General features: G+C 37.8%; 1 protein-coding gene across 3 annotated transcripts in view; it reads left to right on the plus strand.

Annotated features, from left to right (window-relative positions):
* LOC130914828 (upstream stimulatory factor 2) overlaps window positions 1–18,248 on the plus strand; it is a 41,249-nt gene extending 23,001 nt beyond the window's left edge. The window contains exons 8-11 of one of the 3 annotated variants that reach the window (XM_057834357.1): window positions 3,890–3,948; window positions 4,133–4,227; window positions 9,252–9,380; window positions 16,190–18,239. In XM_057834357.1, the coding sequence (XP_057690340.1) occupies window positions 3,890–3,948; window positions 4,133–4,227; window positions 9,252–9,380; window positions 16,190–16,279 (373 nt within the window). In that variant the 3' untranslated portion in view covers window positions 16,280–18,239. Of the gene's footprint in view, window positions 1–3,889; window positions 3,949–4,132; window positions 4,228–9,251; window positions 9,381–16,189 lie in introns of all 3 variants that reach the window. The other 2 variants (XM_057834358.1, XM_057834359.1) reach the window with 2 other exon arrangements.

Below are 18,248 nucleotides of genomic sequence, written 5' to 3' on the forward strand. Positions count from 1 at the left end.
AATCATGTGATTCTTCTCTAATTTGTGTAATGAACAGCACCTGTTACTTAACTGTGGCACATAACAGGTGGTGGCAATAACTAAATCACACTTACAGCCAGTTAAAATGGATTAAAGTTGACTCAAACTCTACCCGAGAAAGCCAAAAACGTTTTGGAAGAATGTTCTCTGGTCAGAGACAAAAGTAGAGCTTTTTGGGATAAGGCATCAACATAGAGTTTACAGGGGAAAAAAACGAGGCCTTCAATGAAAAGAACACAGTCCCCACAGTCAAACATTGCGGAGGTTCCCTGATGTTTTGGGGTTGCTTTGCTGCTCTGGCATTGGACTGCTTGACCGTGTGCATGGCATTATGAAGTCTGAAGACTACCAACAAACTTTGCAGCATAATGTAGGGCCTAGTGTAAGAAAACTGGGTCTCCCTCAGAGGTCATGGGTCTTCCAACAGGACAATGACCCAAAACACACTTCAAAAAGCACTAGAAAATGGTTTGAGAGAAAGCACTGGAGACTTCTAAAGTGGCCAGCAATGAGTCCAGACCTGAATCCCATAGAACACCTGTGGAGAGATCTGAAAATGGCAGTTTGGAGAAGGCACTCTTCAAATCTCAGAGACCTGGAGCAGTTGGCCAAAGAAGAATGGTCAAAATTCCAGCAGAGCATTGTAAGAAACTCCTTGATGGATACTGGAAGTGATTGTTCGCAGTTATTTTGTCTAAAGGTTGTGCTACCAAGTATTAGACTGAAGGTGCCAGTACTTTTGTGTGCCCCATTTTTGGAGTTTTGTGTAAAAGTATAATCATTTAAAAAAAATAATCCATTCTTTTGTGTGTTTTTTTATTGCAAGCAAAATAAATGAAAATATTAGTACCAAAGCATTTGTAATTCCAATCATTTTCTGGAAAAAAAATGAGCATTATCTGACAGAATGGCAATGGCAGGGGTGCCAATACCTTTGGCCAGCAGTGTATGTGTCTGTTTATTTGACATATTAACAGTAAAATTGTTGTTGTAAAACTTCTGTTGATAAAAGAAAAACCCACAATGGTAACTGAAATCACTTGAAACTTACAAAAGTAACAATAAATATGTTTCAGGTCTTTCCACAGATGCTCAATAGGGTTTAGATCGGAGCTCATAGAAGGCCACTTCATAATAGTTCACTTTTTTTTTTCTAGCCTTTCTTGGGTGTTTTTGGCTTTATTTTTGATCATTGTCGTTGAAACACCCAGTTTAGGTGGCTCAGACCAAGCTTTCTGACACTCGGCACTTGCAGCACGTTTCTCTTAATAATGCCTTGATAGTCTGGAGATTTCATTGCACCTTGCGCATATTCAAGAAACCATGTGTCAGATGGAGCAAAGCAGCTCAAAACATAACCGAGCCTCCTCCACGTTGTGTCGTTTTTCTGGTAAAGCACATTGACAGATGGGCAACTAAAGCAGGAAAATACCACTTTCACACAAAACACGGCATACCATACTCTATTAGTTAAATGATTTATCCAATAACTTTTGAACAGAAACATTTGCTTTCCCTTAGACGTCAAAACTCAGTTGACATTTTCACCCTTAAAGTGATCCTCTAACTTAAATACATGTAGGCTCTAATAAACCACAATTGTTCTCTTGTACTAAAATATGTTGTTAGAAACACACAAAATGTTAAATCAATGTTTTTTTTAATAATATTTAGTCCATATTTTGACCGTTAGTTGGCGCCATGGTTTGCGGGCTCGCAGTGATGACGTCATTGGTACCTTTCGTGTTCAACAATTGCTTATTGCTGCCTAAACTCGCGAAGTAAAATGCCACGATGTGCTGCTTTTGGATGCAATTTCCAGTCAAATGGAAACAAGGGAAGTGAAGTGAGTGGTCAAGGTGGAATTATTATTTTTACTGAATAATGTGCATAAGTGGAAGCTTCTCCCCCTTTTTGGTCCCTGTATGCACGCATCCTACCCACCACGCGTTACAACTAGCGCCCGAACATTTTCCCTGGATCCTCAGTCAAGTAAGGGATCCGTCTATTTTCTGGATCCGACGGTCCAACCGCGTCTGCAATATTGGTTTCGGACCTGTCCATTTTTTCGATTCGTCGGTCCCACAGCGGCTTTTCGGATCAGTCTATTTTGTGGAATCAACGGCCTAATCGCGGCTGCGACATTGCCATGGTATCGGTGTAATTCCTGGATCTTCGAGTGAGTAAAAAAACGCAGATTTGGATTACTATTGCTATCTTTTTTGTTGACTATTCTTTTTGGGAGTTTTCCCCAAATCATACTAAATAATTAAAGCTCTATGGCACGCTACAGTGACGACAGTGACTCTGACGTGGACCTTACAACAATGTTGGGAGTTCGTCAGGGAGCGCGTGTTTGCGTACTGCTGAGCTCCCGAGTGAAGAGTGGTCAAGGTGGAAATATTATTTTTTGTGAATAAATGTGCATAAGTGGAAGCTTCTCCCCTTTTTGGTACTTTTATACACATATCCTAGCTACCACGCGTTTCAATGTACAAGACATGGATTACACAAGGTGTGCTTTTTGGCCTGTACTGTATGTAAAGCGCACGACAGCTCTGGATGCTAACAAATGTACATAATTATATTGGGATAAGTTTGAAAACGCAATATGCTTACCTTGAATATCTGCTAATAAAACCGGACATACACTCTCGCTCCCAACCGGACTTCCCAACAGGACTCTCTCGCATCACCAGTTTTGCCCAACTTTTGTCTTATCAGGTATTTGGTGCACGCATTTTACCCTGAAGCTCGTCTTGTGAACGACCGACAGTGCTGTTCTGCTCTTCACTTTTCAGATCTGGTTCAAATAGGAAGGGTAGAACTGAAGATATGTTGGGAAAGCTAACGAGTGACCCGCTGGAATTTCCGCAACGGGACCAGTGACGTCACGCACTGCGACGTAACAAGAATGGCGACCTATCACTCAAAATAATTTTACAAACTTTATTAAAACAAAAACATTAAGATGGGTTTTAATATCAAATTATTATAACTCATACAAACATGTATCTTTTAAGAATTACTTGTCTTAAAAACAGAGGAACAGAATATCCCTTTAATTCTGTAACGTTGCCTTTTACACACACCGGTGAGGTCGTGGGTGTAGTAATGGTGGCAAGGACAGCAACTGTGTGAAAGAGAATACTAGCCTTACTTTTACTGAAATATGTTGAAATCAATTGTCACTGTCCATTAAGTACTTTATACCTCACACTAGAACCTGTTGTCACCTAATTATCTGATTGCAGGATCATGTGTCTCTGAATGTAAGGACCTACAAAATACAGCAACGTCCCGCTTGGCTGAGTTTTGTGTGAAAGGCAGAGTTTGGCAAATCCCCCGCTACTTTTTTCAAAATTAGTAAAAGATAGCGAGCGGGGCTTCGTCAAAGAAATAGGTCATTAATATTTATACGCAGAGGTGTTACCAGACCCCTTCATGGTTTGCTGCGCGGTTGGAAACGGTTTCATTGCCGCGTCTTAATTAACGGAATACCTGAGGGAAGACGCCCAGACGAGAGACAGTTGTCTCATTAGCCGGCAGCTCAGGATGCCAGCAGACGGCTCACTCTATCGTCACCGTTGTTTTACGGCACAGTAAAACGGTGCGCTCCCCTTCAGGGCCACACCTGGGAAGTGGAAAAGGTTGTTGGCGCTCCAGGCGGACATTTAGGACAGCTTGATACAAGCCAGGTGTAGGTCCTGCGATTAGAAAAGACATTGTCAAAGATAAACAGCTGAGAACAGTTGTTAATAGTCTCGGGGATTAGGTGAAAGTGAGGGCTGCCTGTGTGTGTGTAGGACAGAGATGTGCGATATTGTGGCGTGTGAAAAACAAGCGCGTGTGTTTTGTTTCTCTGAAGGAAAATGGAAGGCCCGCGAACACCGCGAGATGAAAGAAGGAGAGCGCAGCATAATGAAGGTTGGTAATTAGCCGTGATTGCGGCCTTTTCACTTGTCTGACAGGGCAACACAATACAGGCGCCGTTTAGAAATTGATGTGTGTGTTGCTGTGACAGGCTTGTTTTCAATAAGAGCACTAGAGGTTGCTGTGGAGCTGTCAACCACCGGGATCTAATGATGCCTTTTTCATTTTTTTTCCTAAGTTGAAAGGCGGCGGAGGGACAAAATCAACAACTGGATTGTGACACTCTCCAAAATCATCCCTGACTGCAACATGGACAGCACCAAAACTGGAGCAGTAAGTTGTCATTTCAATCACACTACTCCAAGATCAGATTCAAAGGGTCTGTAGATGCTTGAAAAGAAAAATAAAATATTTAGGATATGAGTTATATCTTAGTTCAAAATTGATTGGTAATTTAAATTAAACTGTCACTTCAGCAGTAATCCCAATTAGACCAAAGTTGGAAAATCCAATAAAGTGAAAAGGAACAACAAAAGCTTCAAGTGCAGCATTTGAGGTTAACTCAAAGAAATATACATCTGATCCCAGCAGGGAGAAAAGACCTGGCATACACATATGTGGACATAACGTTTGGGGTGTGGCCTGGACTCAAAATGTAATTTCCACATTAGTGCTCCAACGATTAATCGATTAACTCGAGTTATTCGATTAGAAAAAAGCTTCGAATCAAATTTTGGCGCCTCGAGTATTTGTTTTAGATTGGTATTGTAATGGTTTGTTTTGACAGTGTTTGCATTTTGTTTTATTGATTTGGGTGGATACACTGCCCTCTAGTGGCAACAGTGAATATGACATAACTCATTTAACATGGCTGAATCCAGCTGCGCCCTGTTCAGACCAACATAAGGTACATTTTTGTTTGAGCTAATTCGTAATTTAGTTTATAGGTATATTTCGCCATTTTTTTGTGGTAATATGTGTTTGACCGATTTGTTAGGAGCATTGTAAAAAAAAAAAAAAAAAAAAATTAGCATTTTATAGCATTTAAGCTAGCTGTCTTTTGCGATGCAAGTTAGCCAATTGTTCTTTTGTTGTGCTTATATTCTCGTTTATTGATTTTTAAATGAAAGTGCAATTCAGCATAGTTTGAAGAAACACTCGGGAATTTTATTCTGTATTTGCATTTAATTTTGAAAGTGCAATCTTAGTTTTACATCTCCTAAAATTGATTCTGCAACGCATTAAATGTTCCTAATCCCATTACTCGATTTTTCGAACTAACTAGCTGATAGATTAATCGACTACTATAATAATCGATAGCTGCAGCCCTAGTCCACACAAGTGGGTACCAGGTCTCAAATATAATTACAGTTAATTAATTTTATTTAATTTTTATTGTTAATCAATATTGGAGTTTTAGTATGATTTATCCAAACACAGCTTATTATGAAACAAAATAAAATGGTAAATTGAGAAAAAGAAAAAAAATCAAATTGAAATGAATAAAAACAGAAATACACTCTGGTTACGAACCCCAATAACTTTAAAGTGAATATTTTTAATTTTCATAATATTTAACATTTTACCTGCCATTGACAATAACAATTCATTTAAACTAGGAGGACTGGCTGTGTGAATGCTCATTTTTCCGTGCCATTGACGGCACTTGACGTGCAATCCATTTTGATTTGGAGGGTTGGCAGCGATCATTTGTTGCCTTACTTGTCAATGGCAGACAATAAGTTAAACAAGTGGTCTATAAAGAGTTAAGTTTTTTTTCCCTGTTCGTAGGCATGTAATGAATAATGCCAGTAATAATTACAATACACTTATGGCGTGGTGGTATCCATGCAAGAGGGAGTATGAAACTGACAGTGATATAAAATGACATGGTGATGACTTGCATATGAATCACACTGTAAACATTATTTTGTGTATGCATTATGTCCTCCATTGAAGTCATGTGTACACTATATATTAATTTGCATAACATTGCTTGTACATGAATAATACAGTCTGTAGATATTATTGCACACTGTGTTCATCACACCCAAACGGGAATTTCTGCATTATGTAACTGAATATAGGACGATATGAAATGATGTTCTAAACCCAAAGTTATGAACTGATTCTGACCCAGATGTTGATCCATGCGGACCTAGGCCTATAGCCAAAAAAAGAAAGATTAAAAATGTTCTTCTGACTTATTTATTGAGTGGTACAGACATTGTAGGTTTTATGGTAGTGGTTTAACAAATGCCAGAGTATGCAGACCATTTACATGACAGTTAAAGTAATAGACAACACCTTGTATCATTGACCTTCATGTTTAAGTCTTAAGAATGCAAACTGTGTATTTCTTAGACCTCTAATAATGTTTAAACACAAAAAATGACACCGATTGTTTGATGAACGTGATGTTAGTCATGCCACGTGTTTAAGGCACATGATCGCTGATATGCTTGAAACAGGTAAAAAGTACCAAAGACAATAGGCACACATTCTTCATATAATCTGTACCTGTTCATTCAGTCGCCGTCTTTCGCGTGTAAGCTTGTCAAGTTGCGTGTAGCACAGTGGGTAGCCAATGCGTGACAAGTCGGCGGGACAATCTGAGATATTGACATTGTAGTGGCATTTAATAGTTATTTTTGCCGACTTCAAGGGAAAATCAACTTTTATTTTTGTTTTTCTCCATTATTACACATCGGGAAACTGAAATTCTGTCTTTTCACTTTATTAAACAAGATTCTTTCCCCTGGGATGCATATGATCAAGGTGTTTTCTATCCCTTTAAGCAATCCAATTTAACAGTGGCAGTTTCCTTCTGAGAACATCTCGATTAAAGTGCTACAGATGTTTGGTACTGTTATGTTGGTAGGTGTTGTCTTGGTTTAATGTTTTTGAAATGTGAACAGCACCGAGGAGTGTTGTATTAGCAATTTGTGTTAAAGCAGGTAATGTATCTTTCCATTTATCAAATACATGTTGTCAATTTGGCCATTAAGCTTCTTGTTAGAGGACAGTAATTTCACCCGAAAACTCGATATTGCCAACTTTTTGTGTTGTGTTTAAGTGTTGTATAAGAGCAAATTGACTTTTTGTTTGTACACAAATAAGTCGGTTTTCTGGAGTGACTACTCACCCATTAAGTGTGAAATTAAACAACTAAGTAAATCTGAAACATGCCCAAGCACTGTTCATTCATTTTAGTCTGGAAACAGAGTTGAACAATAATTCCAATTACTCCACTTGTTTCTTTTAAGTCAGTGGGTAACATTGACAGCGATAGACGTCCAAACCACTCGAACTGGGAGGTTTGCAGTGAATGAACGTTCATTCACTGCCAAACCCTCCCAGTTCAAATGGATTGGACGTCTACTACTGATAAGCTCATTTCAAATCACAGCGGAAGGATGAACATCTAGCACTGTCAATGGCAGCCAGTGAGATAAAAATTGAGTACCCTAATTTTGGCACTATAAGACGCACCTACCTGACAATAAACCGCCACCCACCAAATTTGGCACGAAAACAAAATTTGTTCATAGATAGGCTGCCCTGGACTATAAGCTGCAGCTGTTTTCACTGTATTATGGGATATTTACACCAAAAGATATGAACCGGTAACACTTTATTTGACAGCAGCATCCTACGACTGTCATAAGACCAACTTTGAACCAGTTGGCTGCAAAGCTTTATTCAAGAAGCTTCATTTGGCCATCATTGCTCCCCTGGGGGAGACAGTCAATCTCTGCTATCACCTGCTGTCAACACTGTTGTTGTCTAACATGCCTCCTAGCATACACTGCAGTGCTACAGGTGTAAATAATCAAAAATCATGTTCTGTGATAAACATTTCTTTAGTTATTGTTCCAGTTTTTTCAATAATTGCTAGCTATGGGATTTGGTGACACTTTGTTTGACAGTGGTGACATAAGACTGTCATTAGACAATCATAATTATGACATGACACTGTCCAAAGTAGGGGTCCCCAAACTACGGCCCGACTCCACATTTGGTCTGGCCCCCTGAACAATACCAGAGAGCAGTTTGACTTTTTTTTTTTTTTTTTTTTCAATAGCGTTATTTATTTCTTGGCTTTCTTTCTGTGAAGAACCCAGAGAGGATTATTTGGTTATTATCTATTTAATTAATAGTGTTATTATTATTTGTTATAATTATATTATATTATATTATATTGTATTATATTGTTATTATTATTTTATTTACTTTTGTTCTGTGAAGAATCCAGAAAGGGTAATTTGATTGTGACTTTCTGAAAAAACAATAAATTTTTACATTTCGGCACTCCTGCAATCGTCATACTTTTTCTGTTACAAACTGACCCCGGCCCCTCATCAGAGAAGGGAAAAGTTATGTGACCCTCACAGGAAAAAGTTTGGAGACCCCTGGTCCAAAGCATTAATGAATGCTTATAACAGATGTCATTTAGTGTTAACCGGCCAATTATTTCACTTTTGAATGGATGTAAAAGATCCAAGCTGGATTTAAATGGAGTTAGTGACATAATTTGCCAGATGATACTAAATGACATCTGTCACAAGCGTTTATTAATGCCCATTATAGCGTCATGACACAATTATGACGGTCTTATGAGAGTCTTATGACACCGCTGTCAAATGAAATGTTACATATTAACCCAAATAAATCAACAAATAAGCCGCACTGGACTATAAGCCACAGGTATCCAAATGAAGGAAAAAAGAGCGGCTTATAGTCTGAAAATTACGGTATATTTCATAATACTAAACTTCTTTAAAACATATTTTTATTACGTTTAAAAAAAAAAAAAACTAATTCAATTTAAATACTTTTAATGCTGCGCTGATATTGATTTTTGTGTGATGTCGTTCCAAAAGATTTAACATGTACTGCTGAAAGCATAAAGCTAGCCAATATAGCCTCTGGCCAGTGGCTGAGCTGCACTGTGTTTGTTTACAGAGCAGATGTGTGACGGTTGAATTTCCCCTCCCATATCTGTGTTCTGTTTTGGATCTCAGAACATCACTGAACTGTTTTAAAAGTTCCGTACTGAAAAAAAATCTATTATATTTTGCTATACCATTAAGACATTTTACTAGAATGTTTATTATTCTTTTTTTATCGTCACTTATAAATAGTGCTATATAAGAAAGGGCAAATGTATTATGCAAAATATTAAGTCCATATTACCCATATTAGTCAATGAGATCCCCTAGATTTAATTAAAGGGGCTTTTAAAAAAAGGTCTTAAAATATATTACATTAGGCTTTCATAAAACTGCAGTTACCCAACCATTATAATCAGTGATGGGGAAACTTGAACTCAAAACGCGAATGTTTTGTCATTCCAGAGCAAAGGAGGCATCCTGTCCAAAGCGTGCGACTACATTCGTGAGCTCCGCCAGGGCAATCAGCGGCTGCAGGATAGCCTGAAGGAAGTGGAAAGAATCCAGGTGGACAATGAGCTGTGCAGGCAGCAAGTAAGGCAACGCTAGATGGAAATGGCGTTTCAGAATGTTTGAGGGATTAACCTCCATAATAAAATATATTGGTTATGACTAGGTGCTGTTGTTTTGACATATAGTAATAAATAATACCAAATTTACTAATACAATGACAAATATTAAATCTTCTCTTGACTGACGCCAACGTAATACATCACAATTAGTGAAGCACTTTGCAAGAAACTACCCATTACTACCCACAGGTGTCAAACTGAAGGCTGACAGGGCCATTATGGCCCGCCAAGTCATTTTGTGTAGCTCGTGAAAGTACCGTATTGGCCCAAATATAAGACGGCCCTGATTATTAGACGACCCCCTCTTTTTCAAGACTCAAGTTTGAAAAAAGACTTTTTGAACACCAAATTAATTTTTATGCAGAAAATAATTACAGTACATCCGAAACAAATGATTACAGCAATATATTTGAGAGAAAATGCATATTATTTTGCCTCATTCAAATCTTAATATCTGAACATTTAAATATGTAAACTAAAGTGCAATCACATTCGTAAATGAATGGCTTCCGTTTTTGAAATGTAAGTAAACCAATCTATTGTGATAAAACAACAAAATTACAATAACTGCATTAACCATCGAAGTGAAGTCTAACTATAACTGTAGTCTTGAAACAAATCTGAATAAGGAAAAGCATTGCAATAAAATAATGCAAACTGGTTAAACACATCTGAATAAGGAAAAACATTGCAATAAAATAATGCAAACTGGTTAAACTTGAGAGTAGCTGAGATCTGTCATGACAGAACATCGCTTCAATGATATCTGGTGCCATCTAGTGTCGTGAAAGGGTATAATGTCGAGACCGCGAATATAAGACGACCCCCTCTTTTTCAGTCTTATTTCAATGCAAAAAAAAACAACACTGTTTTATATTCGGGCCAATACGGTAAGTCATGGTCATTGACTTTGTTTTTTATCTAGAATATATTTAACATTTCTGTACTCCTCAATCTTTCATTGTTAGAAATTAACAAAGAATGTTTACTGTTTTTTTTTTGTTTTTGGTAAGAAAAAAAAAATGAATAAAGAAGCGTTTTCTAAGGTTAAAATAAAAATAATATTTTGTCCCCCCCTTTTTTTAAATAAAAGAAAAGAAAATACGTTATTTTCGGACAAGTTGCAGTTTTTTTTCATAGTTTGGCCACTTATGTGTTAAGTTATTAACACACTATTACATTATGTTGCTTGTTAGCATGTTCTTTATGCTATAGTTATTTGAATAACTCCTAAAAGTTATTTTACTTTAACATACTGGGCACGTTCTCAGTTCGTTGTTTATGCCTTATGTACCGTTAGAATACCGTACACTTATTCAGCCTGTTGTTCTCTATTGTATTTTTATTATAAATTGCCTTTCAAGATGACATGTCTGTTCTTGGTGTTGGATTCTATCAAATAAATTTCCCCCCAAAATGCGATTTATACTCCGGTCCGAAAAAAACATGTACTAGTATGTTTTTTTTTTCCTCTTCATTGCCCATTTTTCTGGTGCGACTTATAGTCCGAAAAATTCGGTAATTTATTTTTTTTAGAAAATACATTGAAAAAAAAATTAAATATAAAAATGACTATTTACTGTATATTCTTTTTTTCTCAATTAAAAAAAAAATAAGAAGAAAATATTTACCACCGGTCCCCTTTTTGTGAATAGATTAATTAAAAAAAAAACAATGTAAGAGAGAATATTTCCTATCGAAAGGGTCCTAGAAGAGCATTAAGACAATATTTAACATGACGACATCTCAAAAAAATGAATCATCCACCAAAATAGATGTTGATCCATTTCATCATCCGTTAGTTGTTGATTAGTTAACTCTGGTTGGAAGACCCTCCAAAGAAAAGAGAAAACACAGTTTGCCTGATATGCTTTTCCCCTCCTCCAGCACATACTACTATGTGTTTTAGGGTTGTTCCGATCATGTTTTTTTGCTCCCGATCCGATCCCGATCGTTTTAGTTTGAGTATCTGCCGATCCCGATATTTCCCGATCCGATTGCTTTTTTTTGCTCCCGATTCAATTCCAATCATTCCCGATGTTTTTTCCCGATCATATACATTTTGGCAATGCATTAAGAAAAAAAATGAATAAAACTCGGACGAATATATACATTTAATATACAGTACATAAGTATTTTATTTGTTTAGTATGACAATAAATCCTCAAGATGGCATTTACATTATTAACATTCTTTCTGTGAGAGGGATCCACGGATAGAAAGACTTGTGACTTTGTATATTGTGACTAAATATTGCCATCTAGTGTATTTGTTGAGCTTTCAGTAAATGATACTGCAGCCATTCAACCCAAATGCATGATGGGAAGTGGAACCATGACTTTGCGTTGTGCTACCAATTCATATATCTTCTCTGCGTTGGGAAATAACATAAGGTGTTAAGAAAAAGATCAATTGCTACCTTGCTTCCCCACATTGCTTCCCACGATATCTCTAATCGTAGGGAGAGGGATTGTAAGGCAAAGCCTATTAAAAAAAGGCGTCAAAGGCTGCCAAAATTCACTCTACTCATTTTACGCTGCCTTTTATCTCTCTAAATGGGTAAAACGGCGCCATTATGGATTGAGCGCGATAATGCGTGAGTGGGTCGTGCAACGCATGCATTAATTGCGTTAAATATTTAACATGATACATTAAAAAAAAAAAATTACTGCCGTTATCGGTATAAATTTGATAACCCTACCTTAAGCCTAAACTAAAGACTCTGGATGAGTGTAACATATTATGTCTGTAACGTTAAATACAATTAGAAAACGATTTAATTAAAATATATATATATTAAAAAAAAGGCATGGCCGGTATTTTTTTGCCGATTCCGATACTTTGAAAATGACGTGATCGGACCCGATTGACAACTCTAATGTGTTTATTGCCAAGTTAAAATCCATCGCAACAGTTTTGATATAACAAACATTTTATTAAGTAACATGCAGAAACATGCAAATGTTTCTCAACATTGATTTTGAGTATGAGAACAGTCGAACATTTATTAGTATTTTCCCCCTAGCGGCAGCGAAGATAAAACAGGTTAAATAGACTCGTTTGCTCCGGCGAGCTTCTTCAAGTCTCCTCCCCACAAGAGTGAAATCCACCAGCTCCCTGGAGTGTATCTTCATTTCTTTTCCGAGTGGATCCCTGAGTGGTTTTGGTGGTTAGAGCCTCAATCGTATCCTCCCCAACTATCAAAGCGCTCGCTACTACCGGCGAGAGGCGGCAGGAGTGAAAACAGTCAGGCAGCCAACTTGCATTCTGATCTACTCGCAGAATACTGTATAGAGTTTGGCTGTAGACCCCCTAGACACCTCTCACCCACTTCTTAAAGCTTAACATGATCTTTTTTGGAGTCCTACTCAAGAGGTAGGAGGTGAGTTGACACCCAGCGGAGTTGACGCACCGCGTCATTCGGTAATCCCGTTGCGGGTTGCCTTGATTCTTATGGCCCACTGTGTTTAATCTCTGTTTACGTCACTGAACAGAGGTAATGGGCACATAGAAGGAGCAGCTGTAAAGATTTATGAAGACTTACTTAGCTCTAAAGAGAGAAATGTGAAACGCCATTGACTCGCTGAAAATATCAGATAGGGCTGCCATGATTGATCGACAACAAATCAATTATCAAATTAATTGACTTTTTTTTTTTTTTCTAAACAGTTGAATAATCAATTAGTGACATTCACCTAAAAATTGTCCAAAATCTCAATTATGCAGCCTTTTAATAGTACGTATATTCTTATATTTTAAAATTTATTATTATTAGTAATAGTAGGCGGCACGGTGGCTGAGTGGTTAGCACATCTGCCTCACAGTTCTGAGATCAAGGGTTCAATCCCGGGCTTCGGCCTTCCTGTGTGGAGTTTGCATGTTCTCCCCGTGCGTGCGTGGGTTTCCTCCGGGAACTCCGGTTTCCTCCCACATCCCAAAAACATGCATGGTAGGCTGATTGAACACTCTAAATTGTCCGTAGGTATGAGTGTGTGCGTGAATGGTTGTGTGTCTCCTTGTGCCCTGCGATTGGCTGGCAACCAGTTCAGGGTGCCTACTGCCTGTTGTTAGCTGGGATAGGCTCCAGCACCTCCGCGACCCTCGTGAGGAATAAGCGGCATGGAAAATGAATGAATGAATATTAGTAGTATTATTATTATTATATTTTTTTTTTTTTACATTTTTAAATGCAGAAGGTAAAACTATTAAATATTTTCAGATACTTGAAGTATAAAGTAAGGGGAAAAATACATATTTTCTTAATTCCTAATGAAACATTTTTTTCTAATATTTTTTCATTATTTGTATTTAATCAAAATTTGATATTTGCAAACATATGCTTTTGTTTTGTATGAAGTAGTTACATAGTTGGATAATATTTCAACTATTGAAACTATTGGTTGTAATGCACATTTCCAGCTAAAATGTAAAACCCAGTTAATTTAGTCCACTATTTGCAAAATTAATCTGTGAATAGTCAAGCAAAAGATACTTGAATACAAACAGTGCAGCAACACAGACAGACAATATTGAGAAACACCTGCATCTAAAGCTTATTTCGTAAATGGTACACTGTAAAAAACAAACAAACTATAGAATTTACTCAATAAAAATGAGGTAACAATTTATACTCAGTTAATAGTGTAAAGTTTAGCCAATTTGATTTAGTAAATAGTACCTTAATGCGTTAACAATAATATCCTCAAATGATTTCGGTAAGGTTAACTTAACCTTTTGAAACAGATTATATCACTTAATACCTATTAAAATTGAGTATTATTTACCCATGGTTGTAGTGTATTGGATTGTATATTTAATTAAATGTTTTTTTTTATTTTTATTTTTTTTAATAAATATCAATTTAAATATCAACTTAATTATTACTATTGTAGATTAGGTTTGTTTTACCCTGAAGTCATTGTACACAAGAAAAACATTTGATTGTCAACTGTTTTTATCGACAATTTGCTCATTAAATTTAACATTTAACCAATTGTCTGCCCAACATAAATTGCATGGAAGCAATTTTTCATCATAGTATAAGTTCAAGTACAGTATTCAATTCAACTGATGAGTGAAGAACACGAGGGCATCAGTCCAAAATAAGTAATGTGCAAACAACATGAGTTTTGGATACGTTTTAACTGAACAGTGAACAACACGAGTGCAACAAGCATCTTTCAGTTTGAAATACAAATAAGGCAAAAATACTGTACCATAGATGTTTGAACCTAACAGGGGTGCTATGTTGTAACATGTTAAACATGTTAGAGCAGGGGTCACCAACTCCAGTACTCGAGGGCACCTATCCAGTTCGTTTTCCACGTCTCCTTCCACCAACACACCTGAGTCAAATAAGCAGGATCATTATCAGGCTATTGGATAGCTGGCTGATGAGTTGTTCCTTAATACATATTGACTAATCAGAGCTGTGGTAGCCCCCAGTGGTTGCCGCCATTACTGCCATTTACACGCATTAGCAGCCCAGCGTCACTCAATTATACTGAAGGGTGAAACGTTTGACAATACTGGACGCTGTAACTGAAAAGTTAATTAGAAAATAAGGTTAATGGTTCAAATAGAGCCACATTATTATCAGCAACTCATGTTGCTATGCTCTGAAAAACAGCTAGACTTTAGCTAGCTCTCAGGAATGACTGTCGAAAGCCAGGAATAAAATATAAAAATGTTTTCACTATGGGGCTTCTTAATTTAACATGAAGCGTATCAGGCTTGTTAATGTTTTCGCATTGTCAATTTTAAAAGAAACAGTAAGTTCACACTTACCTGTTACTGTACGATGCCATCCAAGTTGGAGTCTCTCGCCAAATGAAGTGGCCTTCCGTTTCAGTTTCAACGAAGACGCGCCTTGAGCACACACCTAATATTTTTGAGTAGATATTATCTTGTTTGTTCAAGTTAAAGTTTATACTGATTAAATCTGGGTAAAGGGAGTTAATTTTAATCAATTTAATACAGTTCACTTGCTTACCGAAATACTTTTAGTATAATTTATACAATCTACAGTATATGGATCATAATTACCGTATTGGCCCGAATATATGACGGTCCTGATTATAAGACGGCCCCTCGTTTTCAAGACTCAAGTTTGAAAAACCTTTTTGAACACCAAATTAATTTTTATACAGAAAATAATTACAGTACATCTGAAACAAATAATTATATCAATATATTTGAGAGAAAAAGCATGTTATTTTGCCTCATTCAAATCTTAATATCTGAACATTTAAATATGTAAACTAAAGTGCAATCACATTCGTAAACGAATGGCTTCTGGTTTTTGAAATGTAAATAAACCAATCTATTGTGATAAAACAACAAAATTGCAATAACTGCATTAACCATCAAAGTGAAGTCTAACTGTAACTGTAGTCTTGAAACAAATCTAATACGGAAAAAAACTGCAATAAAATAATGCAAACGGGTTAAACTTGAGAGTAGCTGAGATCTGTCATGACAGAACATCGCTTCAATCATATCTGGCGGCATCTAGCTTTGTGAATTGGGAGAGTAGCTGAGATCTGTCATGACAGAACATCGCTTCAATGATATCTGGCGCCATCTAGCATCGTGAATGGGTATAATTTCTAGACCGCGAATAAAAGACGACCCCCTCTTTTTCAGTGTTATTTCAATGCAAAAAAACACCGTCTTATATTCGGGCCAATACGGAATACCTACAAAAATCATTTTTTATAGTGTACAGGAGAAATATGCGCCTAACCAAGTCCTTCTGTCTTGTCCGTCAAGATCGAAGAACTGAAGAACGAAAACGCCTTGCTGAGAGCGCAACTTCAGCAGCACGGCATCGACATGGTGGGGGAGACGCCGCCGCAGTAGCGAAGTCGGAGCCTCTGCCGCCGCGCTACTTGGGAAAACTAGGACTTGTGAAGAATCACGTTCGGCGAACTTGCCAGAGATGCCCTCCTCTCGGCCTCACCCAGGCTAAGCTCGACTCTTCCGAAAAGAGGCACCCGCCATGGAGGCAACTCACTCAAGGACGATGACATTTAATTTCATTAAGTCTACCCCGCCCATTCCCACCCCTCACAGGATGTCGTTATCATTACTCTGGACTATTAGTTGACGCTTTCTGACTTCTTTATTAATGTCCCTTTTTAGCTTCTTTAATTTATTAGTCTGCTTGGCGACAGATTGCTAGCAAGGATAGCACTTACGCCAGCCAGACCACCCCCAAATAGTCTATCACTCACTCGCTATCATTGGTGCAGGCCTTTTCTCAGCGTGCAATCGTGAAGCTCGACCGGGACGTGGGGAGCAAATACTTGAAATGTTGGGCATTTTGCAGAGGAATTCCGCTGTGGATGACACGCTAGGAAAATGAGGTGTAAGCATAGGAAGCGTGGATGTGCGCCTCAAAAGACATGCAAAACATCTCGCCTTCGCTCAGCCACACAATAATTGGTTGAATACGCAGTCACTGCGAACCAGTTTTTTCTCCCCGCGTGAATAAAAATAACAGCATGTCTATTTTTTATTTTTATTTTTTAAAACGTCTCCACTGACAGTTTTCATTACTATGTAGGACTCCTGAGCCAAAGCAGAAAAGATGGATGCTTCCTGCAGAACGTGAAGTCAAGACTAAGAATGCAAATGCTACACAGACATTCACTAATTTGCTAATCATCAAAAGGTCGTATTGTGGCTGATTGGTCCCCACCGCCTGCCCTCAAATCTTCTTCTGAAAGGGCAAAATGAAGAAGACGAACTATCCCCAATACACCCCGCTCTGTAGCAGGCTCACTGTCTCTCAGGTTAGATTGTAAGACATCTTTTCTATGTAAAAATGGTTGAAAATAAACCTTTACCTAGCTATTATCTTTAACATGGCTTGGTTGTCACTTAGCTACGCACCCTCCGAAATGCTGACAAGATAAGGAATGAACTATTTGTATCATCTGTAAAATATTGGTAAGCTTTTGTGATATTTTTAAACAAAATACAACTAATTTGTTACATCTTAGCAAACCTTCGTTTGATTGCGTTTCCTCCTCATTTGTTGCTTGGCAGAATTTGTTGGGGACAATGATTTGTGGACAGCAGAGAAAGGACAAGGAAAGTCAGTGGGGATAGTCAGAGTCAGGTATGCATTAAGGATTTTATAGTTGTAGGGTTTTCTCAGATAATTTTGGTAAACTCATTCACCGCCATAGACAGTTAAATCCTCCCAGTCAGAATAGATTGGAGGCCTATTAGGACCGTTTACATGGTGACACTGCAAAACCAAGACGCAACAATTGTGCTGCGGAATGACCTCGCTTTTATATGGTGACAGCAAACACGGAAGGCGCACACGGAAAGCTTTGGGGCCGTTTACATGGTGACTCTCCAAGAATACGAAAAATTTCAAATTTGCATTTGCGTCTCCATTTGAACAATGTCACAATTCCGCAGGAAAACGATGTAGTATTCATGCCAGGCCCTAGGGGGCAGTGCAGATTTACAGGGCGACAGCGAATGATGCACTTTGACTCCACTAAGCGCCCTCAGCCCGGAAAAAAATATGCCCGCCCACTCGACGCAATGGCATTTTTCTTTTGTTCAAAAAGGCACAAAAATTGAAACAGTCAACATATTTGATTTAAAAATATTATTAAAACAGTAAATTAAAGCCGACATTCTGCCATATTTGCTATTTTTAATGTTTAGTAGCACCGCTGCGCACGCCCAATGTGACGTGTGCGAGGGCTGACGTTAATGGCGTGGTCTCGCGCCGCGGGAGCCTTTGATATGCATGCCGAGGAAGCCCCCCTCATTCCCCCGCAATCGGATTCTTCCAATTTGGAGG

The sequence above is a fragment of the Corythoichthys intestinalis genome, chromosome 4 (assembly GCF_030265065.1).
Source record: "Corythoichthys intestinalis isolate RoL2023-P3 chromosome 4, ASM3026506v1, whole genome shotgun sequence".
NCBI lineage: Eukaryota > Metazoa > Chordata > Actinopteri > Syngnathiformes > Syngnathidae > Corythoichthys > Corythoichthys intestinalis.